The 16,729-nt window shown below is 42.1% G+C and overlaps 1 protein-coding gene across 1 annotated transcript; it reads right to left on the bottom strand.

The window, feature by feature from the left end:
• Window positions 1–381: 381 nt before the first annotated feature.
• On the bottom strand, window positions 382–13,279 carry Trappc6b (trafficking protein particle complex 6B). The gene is made up of 6 exons (XM_027419659.2): window positions 13,023–13,279; window positions 9,641–9,708; window positions 8,099–8,216; window positions 5,353–5,436; window positions 1,699–1,792; window positions 382–1,123 (listed from the first exon to the last, which is right to left on the bottom strand). Exons 1-6 carry the CDS (start codon window positions 13,101–13,103, stop codon window positions 1,092–1,094), a joined length of 477 nt encoding a protein of 158 aa, XP_027275460.1. The 5' UTR covers window positions 13,104–13,279; the 3' UTR covers window positions 382–1,091.
• Between the last annotated feature and the right edge of the window lie 3,450 nt (window positions 13,280–16,729).

Genomic DNA, 16,729 nt, shown 5'->3' with positions numbered 1-16,729 from the left:
AATGGAGCCCTACACAGCTTCCATGGTTATGATTGGTCCAAACACACCTTTCTCCAGCTATATATATAAGTAGGTTCACTTAGATCAACTGGAAGACTCACCTGCTCTGCCTCCTCTAGTACTGCAACACAGTGATCAAGAAAATGTTTCTGGATGGGCAGTGGTGGCACATGTCTTGAATCCCAGCACTTGGGAGGCAGAGACAGGCAGATCTCTGTGAGTTCCAGGCCAGCCTGGTCTACAGAGCAAGTTCTAGGACAGCCAGGGCTACACAAAGAAACCCCTTCTTGAAAAACCAAAAAGAAAAAAGGAAAGTTTGTCTTGAGTGGCCATTGCTGGCCTATTTTCTGTAGCACAGACTGAGCACACACACACACAAACTAAAATGAAATATTTTTAAAAGGCTAACATGTGAGCAGGAGTAAGCATAAAAATTACTTCCCAGAATACCTAATATTTTCTGGCACTAGAGTTACCAACAACTCCATATTTCACTTTCATTAATTGACAAAGGTCTCAAGTACTGAAATGTATTAAAGTAAAATTGAATTTTCAAGCAATTTAGAGAGTAACATATGTATTTATATATACACATATACACAATGTATAAATGAAATCCTTATATAAGCATACAAATTCTCTCAACAGAAATAAATTATAAACAATACAATAAAAATTAAGCTTAATTTAGCATAGTCATTTGTTTTTTAAATAACTAAAACAGATTTATACTTTAACAAATTTTGGTCATTTGAACACAAACTATTCTGATTGATGCATACTTTTCTATACAGCAATTCAACACACCCTGAGTTTCACTTCTCAATCTATGGTTAAATACATATTACACTAAGGAAATAAAGATGTTTAAAATAAAGAACCTTACATCTTGGGTGTCTAGTTCATTGAAATCATTGAACAGTTCAGTTAGTTTATGTCACGGTGGGAGGACCTTTTATCTACTTTGATTTGGTCTATGTGAATCTGGTGAGAGAACACCTTTGCTCCAGCACAGACAGCAACGATGAGGTGACATCAGTACTTGCAATACTTTGTACAGGAGTAGTCTCTCTTGTGTCTCTCACTGCACTCTACAGCTTCTGTATCATTACCTGAAATTTGCCTGGAACACAGGACAATTATTGATTTCAGGCATAAGGAAAACAAGCACATTCATTTCCATTCAGGAAGTAGTTTCACTCAAAGAACTTGCTATGTCAAAGGTCTTTTCACACTCTTTAAGATACTCAATAAAGACTATTCCACTAGATAATTGTCTGGTTTATAAGGTGTCTTATCTACCTCCTGGGTCTGTCTGTCTCCCCTCTCTCCCTCCCCTTCCCCATTTGAGACAGAGTCTCATTATGTAGCCCTGGCTTGGAGCTCACTATGTAGTCCAGTCCAGGCAAGCAGAGACTGCCTGCCTCTGCTTCCTCAGGGTCAGGATTAAAGGCGTAAGTAACTATGCCTGGTGATTCTTGGTATTTCATTACTAATTTGTAAGTGGATAGAAAAATAATACAGTGAAACTTAATTAATTTTTGTTCTTGGTTAGTACCTTGAGTGAAAACATATTCCAAAATAAATGTGAAATAAATGATACTAAAATGAAAGTTTCAGCATTTTTAGTTTCCTCTACATTTAAAAGAAAAAGACCTGAAAAATGACTTAAAACATATGTAAGATATACAAACTTACAGGCAGGCATTGAAGATACTTCAGCTGTTACAATACTTTTTATTCCCAAGTTTGACAAGCCACCTCTGATTAAGCCACATGTAAATGCTAGATACTAAAAGGGAAGAAAAATACAAAAAACAGTAAGGTTTTACTAAAACAATAAGCTATTGATAAACATGGAATTGATTTAAGCTGTGATACCAATACCTCATTGCTGTATTTTAAAAGGAGGATGAAAAAGAAGACAAGGAGGTAAGAGCAAGAGGAAAAGACAGGGGTAAGAAACAGTGACGCACGCCTTTAATCCCAGAACTAAGGAAGCAGAGGCAGGCGGATCTCTGTGAGTTCAAGACCACCCTGGTCTACAAGAGCTAATTCCAGGACAGCCTCCAAAGCCACAAAGAAAACCTGCCTCGGAAAAAAACAAACAAACAAACAAAAAACAGTGAAGTTGTAAAGCTAGTCTTTAATCCCAGCACTTAGGAAGGAGAAGCAGGCTGATCTGAGTTCAAGGCCAGCCTATTCTACGGTGAGTTCAAAATCAGCCATAGCCACATAGTAAGACCTGTTAGTACTTAGGCATTTGTACTGGCCTGTCCTTGGGGTTCTAACAGGATACACACTCAGCTACAGCCATTAAGAGCACCACCTGTGCCTACTCACTATGTTCCCTTGTAAAAGGCTCTGCCCACCTGCCACCCTTTTGTCTGTCTGTCTCTCCCTGCCTATCTCTGTTCCTCTCCCTTTCTCTCCTCTTTCTTGCTGCTCCTGTCCCTGGAGGCCAGTCTCCCACCCCCCTTTTTTAAAGATGTATTTATTTACTATCAATACAGTGTTCTAGAGGACACCAGATGTTATAGATGGTTGTGAGCCACCATGTGGGTGCTGGGAATTGAACTCAGGACCTCTGGAAGAGCAGCCAGTGCTCTTAACCTCTGAGCCATCTCTACAGCTACCCCCCTCCCCTTTTTATGATCTCTTTCCCCTAATAAAAAACCTTCCACTTGAACTCTTTCACATAACATCTTTCTCTCTCAAGCTGCTTTTTTAAAAAAAATTACAATAAAACCATGTCTCAAAAAACGAAAGGGGGGATGTGGGGAGGTGTGAAAAGCCACTGGTGGTACACCCCTGTACTTCAGCTCTTCAGGCTAAGGCAGGAGGGTCATTACTTGAGGCAGCAATTAGAGGCCAACCTGAGCAACATACAGAGTCCCCACACCATGCAACCTCTAACTAAAAAGAAAGGAACAGCACAGATATTGCAAGAGAACTGTTAGAGTTGAGTCTAGTGTAATAACAAAAACAGAGAACTAGGTTAAGTTTAATTAAAGAAACAACAAGTTGGCTTGTCAGTGTTCTCCAGGCTGTGCACAGATACCTAATTAGACGCTTAGTACAATACTTAACTAGTTATTTTTCTACTCACTGAGGCCTCCTTAATTTCTTGCCTATTTTCTCAGCCTTCCTATCAATACTGCTGACTAAGCAAAGATCTCTCTGCCTTTTTTTTCCTTTTTCACCTTTTGTCAGGGTCTCATGTAGGTCAGCCAGGTCTCAAACTTTCTATGTAGCTAACTCCTGGTCTTCCAGCTTCTGTCTGCGAAGCACTGGGATTACAAGCATGTGCCAACACATCCAACTTCCTACAACCAAACATGAATATTGTTTAAGACCTAAAGCCTAGCTATGAAGCTTGTTTGTAATCCTAGCACTCAAGCGACTTAGGCAAGAGGATCACTACAACTTGGAGACCAGCCTGGGCTTTGTGGTAAGTGCTCTTAACTGCTGAGCCATCAATCCAGTCCCCCAGCAAAAATCTTTAACTTATTCTTCACAACTGAGGAAACTAAGGTGCCCCCAAAGTGAGAACTAAAAACAGTAAAATGTGATAAAAAGAAAAATTATATATATATATATATATATATATATATATATATACATACACACATATATAACACACACACACACCATAAAAATGCTTGAAGCCTAATTCTAGGTCCATGATAAGTTGGGAAATTAAAAAACAAGAAAGCAATATAATGCTTGAGACATGAAGGCAGAGGGAGGCTATTAGGAGTAGGAGGTCAGCACAAGGGAGGCAGATAAGGAGTGAGCCGTGGGAGAGGAGGATCAATAAGAGCAAAGCACACAAGCGTGAAACCTATTACCTTTGTGTGGTAATTTTAAGAAATTAATAGAAAATTGAAGAAAGAACAAGTATTTACAGATAAACAGCAAGTTAAACTTGCCTAGATACTTTAATTATTTCAAAGGAATCCTTAAATTAAAATCTGCTATTCTGTCAGGCATGGTGACATCATAGGCCTTTAATACCAGCACTAAGAGGCAGAGGTATCAGATCTCTGTGAGTTCCAGGAGAGCCTGGTCTACATAGGAAGTTTCAGAGCAGCCAAACTATAAAGTGAGATCCTGCCTCCCCTCCAAAAACAAAACACCCTGAAGTGTGTTAGTTTCCTTTAGTCCATCTGTTTACTCATTGATTTGTGATTAAAGGCAAAACCCCCACAAACCCTAGAAATACAGATATACTTAAGGTGCAACAATTTTTTTTTTTTTGGTTTTTTTGAGACAGGGTTTCTCTATGGCATTAGAGGCTATCCTGGAACTCGCTCTTGTAGACCAGGTTGGTCTCCAACTCACAGAGATCCGCCTGCTTCTGCCTCCGGAGTGCTGGGATTAAAAGCGTGCCACCACCTGGCTGACAATTATATTTCTTAAACATTTTAGCCTACCAAAGGAGATGAGAAGCTCTGAAGTAACTCATTCTGCACTGCTAATGTCTGTGTCTGAGTATCTTTACTGTGGTAACACCACCATATTAAACAATCTAGCCTCAAACTCAGAGACCTGCCTACCACTGCCTCCTGAGTGCTGGGACTTAAGGTGTGTGCCACTGCCTCAACACCACCACTGGCAAAACAGTTTATTAAAAAACTTTTTTTTTTTTTTTTTTTGGTTTTTCGAGACAGGGTTTCTCTTTGTAGCTTTGGAGCCTCTCCTGGCACTCGGTCTGGAGACCAGGCTGGCCTCGAACTCACAGGGATCCACCTGCCTCTGCCTACGTTTTTGAACTTGGATTTTTAACATTCAGGTTAAGAAAAAAAAAGGGAGCCAGGAGGTGATGGCACACACCTTTAATCCCAGCACTCGGGAGGCAGAGGCAGGCGGATCTCTGTGAGTTCAAGACCAGCCTGGTCTACAAGAGCTAGTTCCAGGACAGCCTCCAAAGCCACAGAGAAACCCTGTCTCGAAAAAAACAAAAAAAAAAGAAAAAAGAAAAAAAAGGGGGGCTAGAAAGTTGGCTCGATGGTTAAGACCACTTGTTAGTCTTGCAAAGGCCAGGAATTCAATTCCCAGCACGCACATAGAAGTTCACCACCTCCTCAGACACGGGCAGACATATGGTGCACAGCATATAAACAGGCAAAACACTCATACATGCAAAATAATAACGTAAAAAAATCTAGAAAAAAAAAAGAAGAAAATCTACTTAAAAGAGGACCACTTAAGAACTTAAGAATGGGGATGGTCTTCTCAATGAGTTGCTGAAATTATTATGTTTAATTTCAATCTGCTATGGTTGGCTTTGTAATTTTCCCTATTATTCTGTTTTTCTGTTTTAGTACAAAACCAAATTTCATTAAATACCTTTGATGCATGTTCTAAATACTGTTTTCCTGCAGACAGCTGAGTAAGTAGTCGAAATTTGTTGTCTTGAAGTACATAGATGCCCTGTTTTAAAAACCAAAAAATAATATCAAAAGTCAATGTAGTCTTAGAAATTACCTTACCCTAGGTGATTGTAGTTTCCCTTGACTGTGATAACATCAAAGTCAGTAGCCTAGGATACAAAGTGAATCTCTGTCTCAATACATAAATAGATAAAATAGATAAGACAGCTAGGTAAGCAGGTAGGTAGGTAGATAGGTAAATAAATCAATGAATGAATAAAAAGAACACAAACTAACCACTGCACACCCAAACAAGTTCTTTTTTAAGATTCATTTTTTAAAAAATTGTTTGTGTGGGCCAGGTGATGGTGGCACACACCTTTAGTCCCAGCACTCAGGAGGCAGAGGCAGGCAGATCTCTGTGGGTTTGAGGCCAGCCTGGTCTACAAAGCAATTTCCAGGACATATAGGGCTGATACAGAGAACCCTGTCTTTTGTTTGTTTTTGGGTTTTTTTGTTTTGTTTTGTTTTGTTTTGTTTTTTTAAAAAACAGGATAGGCTGTGGAGCCTATCCTGGCACTCGGTCTGGAGACCAGGCTGGCCTCGAACTCACAGAGATCTGCCTGCCTCTGCCTCCCTAGTGCTGGGATTAAAGGCGTGTGCCACAAACACCCATCGAGAACCCTGAACTAAAAAAAAAAAAAAAAAAATTGTGTGTATCTGTGTATGAGAATGTGCAGATCGGTGTAGCTGCTCACTGAGATGAGAGAAGACATCAGATCCCCTGGAGCTGGAATTACAGACAGCTGTGAGCACCTGACAGGGATACTGGGAACTGAACTCAGGGCCTCTGTTAAAATAGTATGAGCTCTTAACCACTGAGCCATCTCTCTAATCAAACAAAAGCAAGTAATTTAAGAGTCAAATATGGTCCGTGATTAGGCTTTAGAAATTATTCGAAAGATATAAATAGACATAGTTTGGTTCTGAATACTATCATATTTCTGAATAACAAAGAATCACTCTTAAACCAATTACTCTTGTGCTTCATTCTAAAGATTTTTTTTTTCCCATATCTAACAGTTTTATTGGAAAACATGTTTTGGAAAAAAAGACCCATTTTATCATTTCTGGACAGTGGAATGAAGAGTTGTGTCCATGGACCCTTAAGTAATGCTAAGAAGGACTGTTCTGTCCACCTCTATTCATAAACCCAGTCACAAGCAAACTTGTAGGCAAAGAGTTACTCAGGCTTAAAACCACACAGACTGATGTCTTTCTCAGCACTTTTCACTGAGGCACTGCCATGAATGACATTCCTGCCAAATGGAACTCAGAAAGCCCCAGCTATAAAAACACCACCAAAAATGAGGTGTCTCTTTGCCCACTGATAGAGGGTTATTTTATTTTTTGCTTTTTTTTTTTTTTTTTTTTTTTTTTTGTGTGTGTGTGTGTGTGTGTGTGTGTAACACTGACTGTCCTAGAACTTGCTATGTAGATCAGGCTGGTCTCAAACTCGGTGAGCGTTCCAAAGACCTCTGCCTCTCAAGTGCTGGGATTAAAGGCTTGTGCCACCATGCCCAGCTGGGTTATTTTATTTTTAATTAGGTGTTTATAGGTATGTGTATTTACACAGTATGTAGATTCCCAAAGAAGCCAGACACACTGAATCCTCATGGAGCTGTAATTTCAAGAGTTTATGAGATACCCATCATGGGTACTGGGAACCAAACTCGTGTCCTCTAGAAGAGCAATACAGGTACTTAACCACTGAGCCAATCTAGCCCCCATTTTCAACTTGTGTTGGTTTTTTGGTTGTTTTGTTTGTTTGGGTTTTTTTTTGGCTTTTCAAGACAGGGTTTCTCTGTGTTACTCTGGCTGTCCTGTAACTCACTCTGTAGACTAAACTGGCCTCAAACTTAAAGAGATCGGCCTGCCTCTGCCTCCCGATGCTAAATTTTAATTTTAACACAACTTATGTAATTACAGGGAAAAAAAACAGTTATAGTTACTGATAACTTCTTTCTCCTAATTCACTTTATCCTACTTGAGAAAAAGACTGACTTAGCAACAACATTAGAAAAACATGAAGTTTACCCCACTACCACCACCACCAAAAAGCAAGAGTTATAGGGGCCTGAAGAGTGAGATGGCTCAGCTATGAAGAGCACTTACTACCTTTGTAAAGGACCCAGGTTAAGTGCTCAGCAAACACACTGAAGCTCACAATCTTTTATAACTCCAGCTGCAAGGAATCCGACACCCTCTTCTGGCCACTGAATGCACATAAAAATGCTCTTATGTACATAAAAATAAATCCTCAAGCCGGGCATTGGTGGCTCACGCCTTTAATCCCAGCATTTTCGAGGCAGAGGCAGGTGGATCCCTGTGAGTACGAGGCCAACCTGGTCTTCAGATCAAGTTCCAGGATAGGCTCCAAAGCTACACAGAGAAACCTTGTCTCGAAAAAAAAAAAAAAAAAAATCCTCAAAAAAATTAATTTAAATAAGTGAATTGAGGGTAATAAAGATAGCTCACGCCTCACAAACTCACCTGGATCCCATGAACCTAAGGTAGAAGGAGAAATAACTCCCAGAAGCTGCCCTCTCACCTCCCTGTGCCACTCGAGTGGCCGTGTTCAAACATACATCACACACCGAAATAGGCAAGTAAATACTTGATAAGAAGGGCATTCACATTAAGTGATTTTAAAATCTAAATACCTGATGATTTGTCCTTAGATTGTCAATTTGTTTCTTGAATACTGTAGTCCAAAAGTCTTTACATATAAACTTCATGATGTCTAATTCATCCTTGAACCTTGCAGTATCTTTCGTAAACCTAAGAAGATCAACTAGAAGTAATACAATGTATTTCTTCCAAAGAAAACAAAGAGGGAAATACTTTTCTAACAAGGGGCAAATTATTAACTAATTTCTAAATGCCACTAGCACTAAACATTTATTGACACTCAATCTCAGCTCAGTAGATTTACATTCTGTTACATAATTACATGGCTCAAAAGTCTATTAGTTATTAGTCAGCCATATTTTCAGAGACAATTCAAACTAGCAGGTGAAAACAACAAAAATGACCTAGTTGAGTGTGGTGGTTTGTGCCTGCAATCCAAGCACTCTGGAGGCTGAGTGAGATAAGGTCTCCACAGGTCTAAGGCTAACCTGGGCTACATGAGTTCCAGGGCAGGCTGGGAGGTTGGGCTACAGTATGAAACTCTACCTCAAAAAAAAAAAAAAAGCCAGGCAGTGATGGCACACACCTTTAATCCCAACACTCATGAGGCAGAGGCCATCTAGTCTACTGAGCATGTTCCAGAACAGAGAAACCCTGTCCTGAAAAATCAAAAGAAAAGTAAGCATAATTGGAGTGTTTTATGCAAAATTTAATCTAATCTAAATTCAACTACTTAGATATTCAGAAAGGAATACAAAAAAGCAAAACAGAAGTGATCCATGAACACAGACTTTAAGGCATTTCTATGCTTATGCAGTTAAACAAAATTCCAGTCAGTTTTTAAAACCTACTAAGCCATTAGCAGAAAATGCAATCAGACTGTAAATAAGTATCTCAATATATTAATGTTTTCAGGGGAAAATAATCACCTATGTAAAAGAGGTCTTCTTCAATTATGAAAACATAAAATTTGAAGCTGGGCACAGTAGAAAATGGTTCTAAACCTAGTACTAAGAGGCCTGACAGGAAGAATAGTAAATCTGAAGTTAATGGACATGCAAGGCCATGTCCATAAATAAAAATAATAAAACCGGGCTGGAGAGATGGCTCAGAGGTTAAGAGCACTGATTGTTCTTCCAGAGGTCCTGAGTTCAATTCCCAGCAACCACATGGTGGCTCACAACCATCTGTAATGTGATCTGGTGCCCTCTTCTGGTGTGCAAGCATATATGGAGGCAGAATGTTGTATACATAATAAATAAATCTTTAAAAAAATAAAATAAAATAAAAAAATAATAAAACCTGAATGACAGAATTAAACTAGCATCAGATCGAAAGAGAATGTTTTTTTCAGGGATAGAACCCAGGACTTCATGCTCACTAAACACACGCTCTACTACTGACATACCAGCAGCCTTTTAAGAATAATGTTCAATCTACTAACTACAAAATAGAAAATAATTAAAAATTGGAAATTAAAATCAAAATATCTCAACTTATCTGTAATGATTTGAAATCCATGTTCTGTGTTCATAACCTACCTGGAAGAAAATTTTCAAATCCATACTGCTCACCTTTCTATCAATCCTTGTCCCACTCGGAACCCCATGTTTTCCAGCTTAGTAATACATCTTCCATTTTCCTATCAAAAAATAAATAAATAAATAAATAAATAAAGTTTTGAATACTCTTTGAATTCTAAGACATCTGTATTTTAAAACAGTAAAACAGGAATCAGAGGCCAGAAAGATGGCTCAGCAGGTAAAGGTACTTGTCACCAACCCTGATGACTTAACCCACAGTACTCATGCTAAAAGGAGAGAAATGACTCCAGGAATTCTCTGACCTCCACACGTGCACTATGACATGCACATGGCACACGCAGGAACACAGATGGGCACATACAGATTCACAGACTCAAACTGTTTTTTGTTTTGTTTTGTTTTTTACATCAGCACCGTTTCTATATACCACTTGCAAAGAAAGAAATCAGGGAGAAAACAAATTCACAATAGCTTAAAAATTAAATAAACAAACAAGTAGAAGACTCTCACAACAAAACAACTTTTTGCTTAAATATTTTATTATAAATATTTGGAGGGGCACATCATGGCACAAGGTGGAAGTGAGGGACAATTTGTAGGTACTAGTTCTCTTTCCTCCATATGTATCCAAGGGATTCAACAAGTCAACTGAGGGCCTCAGGCTTGGCAGCAGCAGGCACCTGGGTAAGTAACAACTTAACAGCTCTAAATTTGTCTTACATGCTGTGTGTGTGTGTGTGTGTGTGTGTGTGTGTGTGTGTGTAAAAGAGAGAGAGAGAGAGAGAGAGAGAGAGTGAGAGTGTGTGTGTGTGTGTGTGTGTGTGTGTGTGTGGACAAACTTTAGTTGGTTTGCTCCTTCCATCATGTGGGTCCCAGGAATCCAACTCAGGTTCTCAGGCTTGGCAACAAGAACCTTTATCAGGAGAGTATTCTGCTGGTAGTATAGTGACAATTTTGAAATGCTACAAATAAATTCAAGATGACACTAGAATACACACACACATTTCAATTAAGTAACACTGCTTAAAGAGATAATGCTCACCCCAGAGCCACATGCTAACTAGCAAAAACCTCAGTGCCAGTTGTGAAACACCTCTCTGTAACTACTGCAAAGGGGAGTTCAGGAGACTCCCCAAAACAATATAAGCTTTTGCCCTTGCCCTTGACTGCCTCCCAGAACCTGAAGTAAGACTCTATTGCTGAAGACACAACACACATCATACACAGAACTTGGATGAATTGAGCTGGAACTGACTAGAAATATTCTCCCTGAAGACTAGCTACTACAGTATCCAAAAGTGGTATGCAAACTGCCAAGGGAGGAAAGCAACCAATAGCCCTACCCAGCTGTAATGCTATAAACCACAACAAAGACCATCACAGCAGAATGTCTCCAAGGGTACAACAGTGGAACTTACATCTTGGCGGTAACCAGCAGCCACCTAATTGGACATAAGGTCTGTTCACGAGAAAGGAATTCATGCCTATGAAGTCATGAACCCTAGACGAGAACCTCCGACTGCCACTTTCCTAAACCAATATAATTTCTAACTGCATTCTCAACCTTTATACCTATACGTAACTGTTTCTTCTGCAGCAGATGGAAAGCATTACAAAAACCCACCACAAGTAAAATATAGAAAACAACTGACTGTGGCCAGGCGGTGGTGGTGCATGCCTGTAATCCCAGCACTCCGGAGTCAGAGGCAGGCGGATCTCTGTGAGTTTGAGACCTGCCTGGACTACAAGAGCTAGTTCCAGGACAGCCTCCAAAGCCACAGAGAAACCCTGTTTCAAAAAACAAAACAAAAGATTGGGGGGGGGGGAGCATCTGTTGTAGATGGTTGTAATGAGAAACAGGATTTGAGCTCAGGAGTGGTGGAGCACAACTTTAATCCCAGCACTCTGGAGGCAGAGACAGATGGATCTCTGTGAGTTTGAGGCCAGCCTGGTCTACAGATCGAGTTCCACGACAACTTCCAAAGCTATAGACAAATTTGTCTCAAAAAAACAAAGAGGGAGGCCGGTCGTTGGTAGTCCACGCCTTTAATCCCAGCACTCGGGAGGCAGAGGCAGGCGGATCTCTGTGAGTTCGAGGCCAGCCTGGTCTCCAGAGCGAGTGCCAGGAAAGGTTCCAAAGCTACACAGAGAAACCCTGTCTCGAAAAGCCAATAAATAAATAAATAAATAAATAAATAAATAAATAAATAAATAAATAAATGGAAAAAAGACAGGGTTTCTCTGTGTATCTTGGGAGCCGGTTCTGGAACTCTTCACTGTAGACCAGGCCCGCCTCTGCCTCCCCAGTACCGGGATTGAAGCCATGCGCTACCACCGCCAGGCTAATGCCCATCTTTCTTATAATTTCTTACAGTCTGAGATCCTGTCTCAAAAACAGAGTCCCTCCTCTTTCAAGATTCTATTCCCTAACCTTCACCCCTTTATCAATAGCATTAAAGAAGGGGCTCCTGCCAGGTGTCAGCACATGCCTTTAATGCCTGCACCTGGGAAACAGTCAAGATGAGCTCTGTGAGTTGCAGTCAGTCCAGCATGATCAGCAAATTGATTTCCTTGCAAACCAGGGCTAAAGAGAGAGACCCTGTCTCAAAAGGGGACAGGGGATGGCTACTGACCTGATGACCTCAAATTGTCTCATTTCTAAAATTCGGTTACTTTCTGTGATTTTATGCCTAATTGCAACCCAATACATTTATCACTAAATTCTATCCCCTAAAGTCTGTGAGGGAAGGGTTTAATCTTTATCTAGAAGGTCGGGTCCCACCAAAATAGAAAAATCATGAGGAAATCAAAGAACTTCCACATTCTATGTAACTTCCACAAGGACGGGGCTACTGTGTCACTCACTATTAACCAAACTCCTAAAACCAGCTCTCACATAACGAACACCAAATATTTTAAGTAATGAATTTAAGTAGTTTCATAATTGTTGCTAAAAAAAAGTCTTGCTAGGTTTTTAACTCCAAGGTTCATCAGGGTTCGGCCCTGGAATTGTGCCGAGTGGTACCCTGAGTCAAGAGATGAGAAAGGTGGGCGAAGAGTCTCTCTGGGATAGCTGTGGCGGGTCTCTCGAAGTGCGGGGAGCATCAGGAAAATTAATTAGGTATGTCAAAATCAGCTGCTCTGCGGTTGGACTCTCAGTAAACCCTCATAGGGCCAATTGTAAAAAAACATCTGTGGCGTGCACGCAAAGGCACATACGGACACCAGCCCACCCAACTGAAGGCACAAAACAGAAAGGGAGGAGACAGCCGACACACAGGTTAGACGCTGTGGGACGGGCGCCTCGAGGTGGCCCGGTTGGGTCTAACCTAAGGGGCGTCTGCGGCCGCGGGGCGGAAGAGGACCGGAAGCAAGCGTCCCGCAGGACCCCACGGTGCGTGGCGGCACTCACCACTTCCCCCTGCTCGGCGGACTTGTATACTCCCGACACCATCTCGTTATGGAGAAGCAAAAACAACGCCTCGTCCGCCATTTCCCGCCGATCCCTCCGGCGCCGAGTCGGCTCTAATTAGCGCAGGGCTCACGGTTCCCGTTAGTCCGCGCCACACCCCGTGCGCAGCTGCGGCCTACCCCGGTGCCCAGGCCGCGGAAGGCCGCTATGGACCGACCGCGCCCCTCCCCAGGGCCGCCGCCACTGGGCCACGAGACCCTGTGACAGCTCCACACCCCGCCAAGACTACAGAGCCGGGCGCCGGGCGCGGGGCGTGAGCAATTTCCGGTCTGGGGGTTAGCAACTTCCGGGTCTCTCCCAGGAGCTGGGAAGGCAAATCGGGAAGCTGCAGCAGATATGAGAAAGAAAGGCCTTTTCTCCAGGACGAGGTAGAGTCGAGGTGGCCCAGGGATGGAGGGCAAGACCCAAGGATCTGTCTGCCTTGGAAGTGGTGGTTCATGCATGTAATCCCATAATCCCAGCTCGCTGGGGACTGGGGCCCGAGATTGCTATGAGTTGGAGACCAGTGTAAATGACAGAATGGGACCTCTGTCAATAAATAAATAAATTAGGGCTGGAGAGATGGCTCAGCGGTTAAGAGCACTGGCTGCTCTTCCAGAGCATTTCGGTTCAATTCCCAGCACCCACATGGCAGCTCACAGCTGTCTAACTCCTGTTCCAGGGGATCCAATTCCCCCCCACACACACACACCACTGCTGAAATATTTTAAGTTGCCCTGTGTTCTTCAACATGAAAAGATATAAACAGTAAGATTACTGGACATGGTGACATACCTGTAATCCTAATTTAACTCCGGAGATAGAGGCAAGAGGAATAGGTTCTGTCATCTGCAGCTACATGGTTTGGGATCCATTTGCGTGTGGTGAGATGTCTCACAAACCAAAAGAATGAATGAGTTGGGGGTACCGGAAGAGCGTCTCTGTATAGATCAAGTATGACCTCAACCTTTGGGCTCCTGCAGTCTCACGAGCGCTGCAGTTGAAAGTTTGCACCAGCACACCTGCTTCTAAACCCTGCTCAGACTGCAAATGTTACACAGATATAGTGACATAAACTCGGATGACAAAAAACAAAACAACCCGAAGATTGATCACTGGGAAAACAGCATGATCCAGACCCCATGAATGTGGGTGTCAGTGAGGAGGCCTCGGAAATATATGGGGCCTCTTGTAGTAGATCAGTACTTATCCCGAGCGTAGGAATGGACTTTGGGATCCCATTTCACATACAGGGATACTCCCTCAGCCTAGACACGCGGGGGAGGGCCTAGGCCCTATTCCCAAAGAATATGACAGACTCTGAAGACCGCCCCCCCATGGAAGGCCTCACTCTTCCTGGGGAGCAGAAATGGTATTGAATAGGTAGGGAGTTAGTGGGGGACAGGGGAAGAGGGGACGGAGAGGGAACTGGGATTGACATGTAAAACAATCTTGTTTCTAATTTAAATAAAAAATTTTAAATAAAAAAAAATTTTTAAACAACCTGAAAACCATCTTAGCTGCAAAGATTTTGGGGACAAGGGGCAAGTAGAGGTGGTATAAGGGGAAGAAGAAAAAAACAAAATACACTTTTTTTGCTTGTTGTTTTTTCTTTTTTTTTTAAGATTTTATTTATTATGTATACAGCTGTCTGCCTGCCAACAGAAGGTACTAGATCTCATTCAAGGTGGTTGTGAGCCACCATGTGGTTGCTGGGAATTGAACTCAGGACCTCTGGAAGAACAGTCACTGCTCTTAAACGCTGAGCCATCTCTCTAGCCCATTTGTTGGTTTTTCAAAGCAGGGTTTCTTGGCATAGCCCTGGCTGCACTGGAACTAGCTCTGTAAACCAGGCTGTCCTATACTTACAGAGATCTGCCTGCTTCTGCCTCCCAAGTGCTAGGGTCAAAGGCATGCACCACCACTACCACCACCTGGCTCACAAGATACACTTACATGGGAAAATGTAATCAGATGACTAGGTAAAAAATGCTAAAGAATTTACAGTTGTTAATGATGTAGCATTCATAAGGTTCTCTGCTAGAACAATTCATAGAGTTAGAATTATGCATGCTTAGTCCCTTGAAGAAGGGGATGGGGACAAGAACCCTGACCAAATTGGAGCCCGGGGGCAGGGAGATGAAGGAGAGTCTGCATTCAGTTGCTGTTCAAAGCAGAAGCAGACACCCATAGCTAAGCACTGAACCATACTACTGGAATTCCCTTGTGGAGAGGGAGGAGGGTTGAGCAAAGGAGCCAAGACGGAGATGCAGAAACCTGCAGAAACAGTGGACCTGACCTTCTGATAGCATGGAGACCCTCGTCATAAAGCTGGGGAAACAGCATTGGACCAAACCAAGCCCTCTGAATGTGGGTACCAGCTAGGAGCCCAACACAGTCTATGGGACCTCTAACAGCGGAGCCAGTCTTTATCCCTAGAGCACAAATGGACCTTGGGAGCCCACTCCCTATGGAGGGATACTATTGCAGACCAAATACAGCAAGGAGGGTCTCGACCCTCTCCCAAACAATATGACAGACTTTGAAGGTCCTTGGTAAGGGCTTCACTATCCCTGGGGAGGAGTAGGGTTTGGGTTGGGTGGGGAACATGGGAGGAGGGGAGGACGAGGGAATGGGGAGATGGATAGGTAAATATGAGTAATTAAAATTTAAAACAGAATTATGCATACTTAATCTTACTATGCTTTTTAAGATTCTATAATGTTTTATTTGGTTTTGTTTACTATGGAGTCTCATGTTGTCAAGGTCCTCAATTCCTGATTTTCCTATCTTCACTTCTTAATTCTACAATCACAGATGCACCTGAAATTTTACCTACTTTTTTCATGGAGATGGGGCCTCCTGCCTGTTAAGCAAATGTGTTGGTGTTGTTGGGACTGATTGATTAGGCTTGTTTCTGTCTTGAGGTGCAAACTCTTTATACAGTCTATATTGGTGTCACACTCGGGCTTCAAGTACCCCTCCCCCTGCTGGCAGTGGTGGCACACGCCTTTGATTCCAACATTCAGTAAGCAGAGGCAGGCAGATCTCTGTGAGTTCAAGACCAGCAGGTCTGCAGAGTAAGTTCCTGGACAGTCGGGGATACACGGAGAAATCCTGTCTGGGAAAACAAAAACAAACAAAAAAGCAAAGAAGTATTCCTCCCTCCTTGGACCCCTTAGTATTATGAGCAATGCTACTCTGCCAGCTGTGATTAGTTCTTCTATTGGTAATTCATGAAATAGTTTTTTCTTCCAATTATTTCATTGTCTCCCCTATTAGCATTAGCTTCCTCAGATTGGTAACAATAACCCGATACTACATTCTTTCAAAGGACTTGCAGATGACAGTGCCATGATTGTGATAAAGGCAGATGACATGGTTAATAATGTCAACTTGACAGGACCTAGAATCCCTTAGGAAGCAAACTTCTGCACTTGCTTGTGGGTTTCTAGATTGGGTTAACTGAGGTGGGAAGAACCACCCTAGATGTGGGGTACGATACCCTGAGGGCTGGGATTCTAAACTGAATATATAAGAAAGAAAGAGTGAGCTGAGCTCCAGCATTTGTTTCTCTCTGCTTCCTCTCTGCAATGAAAGCAGCTATCTTAGGATCCTACCAGCATGTCTTCCCCGCCAAGATGGACTGTGCTCCCAGAATAAAGCTT

The sequence above is a fragment of the Cricetulus griseus genome, chromosome 5 (assembly GCF_003668045.3).
Source record: "Cricetulus griseus strain 17A/GY chromosome 5, alternate assembly CriGri-PICRH-1.0, whole genome shotgun sequence".
NCBI classification, from domain to species: Eukaryota; Metazoa; Chordata; class Mammalia; order Rodentia; family Cricetidae; genus Cricetulus; species Cricetulus griseus.
Note: the sequence above shows the minus strand (reverse complement) of the source record. Positions and strands in the feature narration are given on the sequence as shown.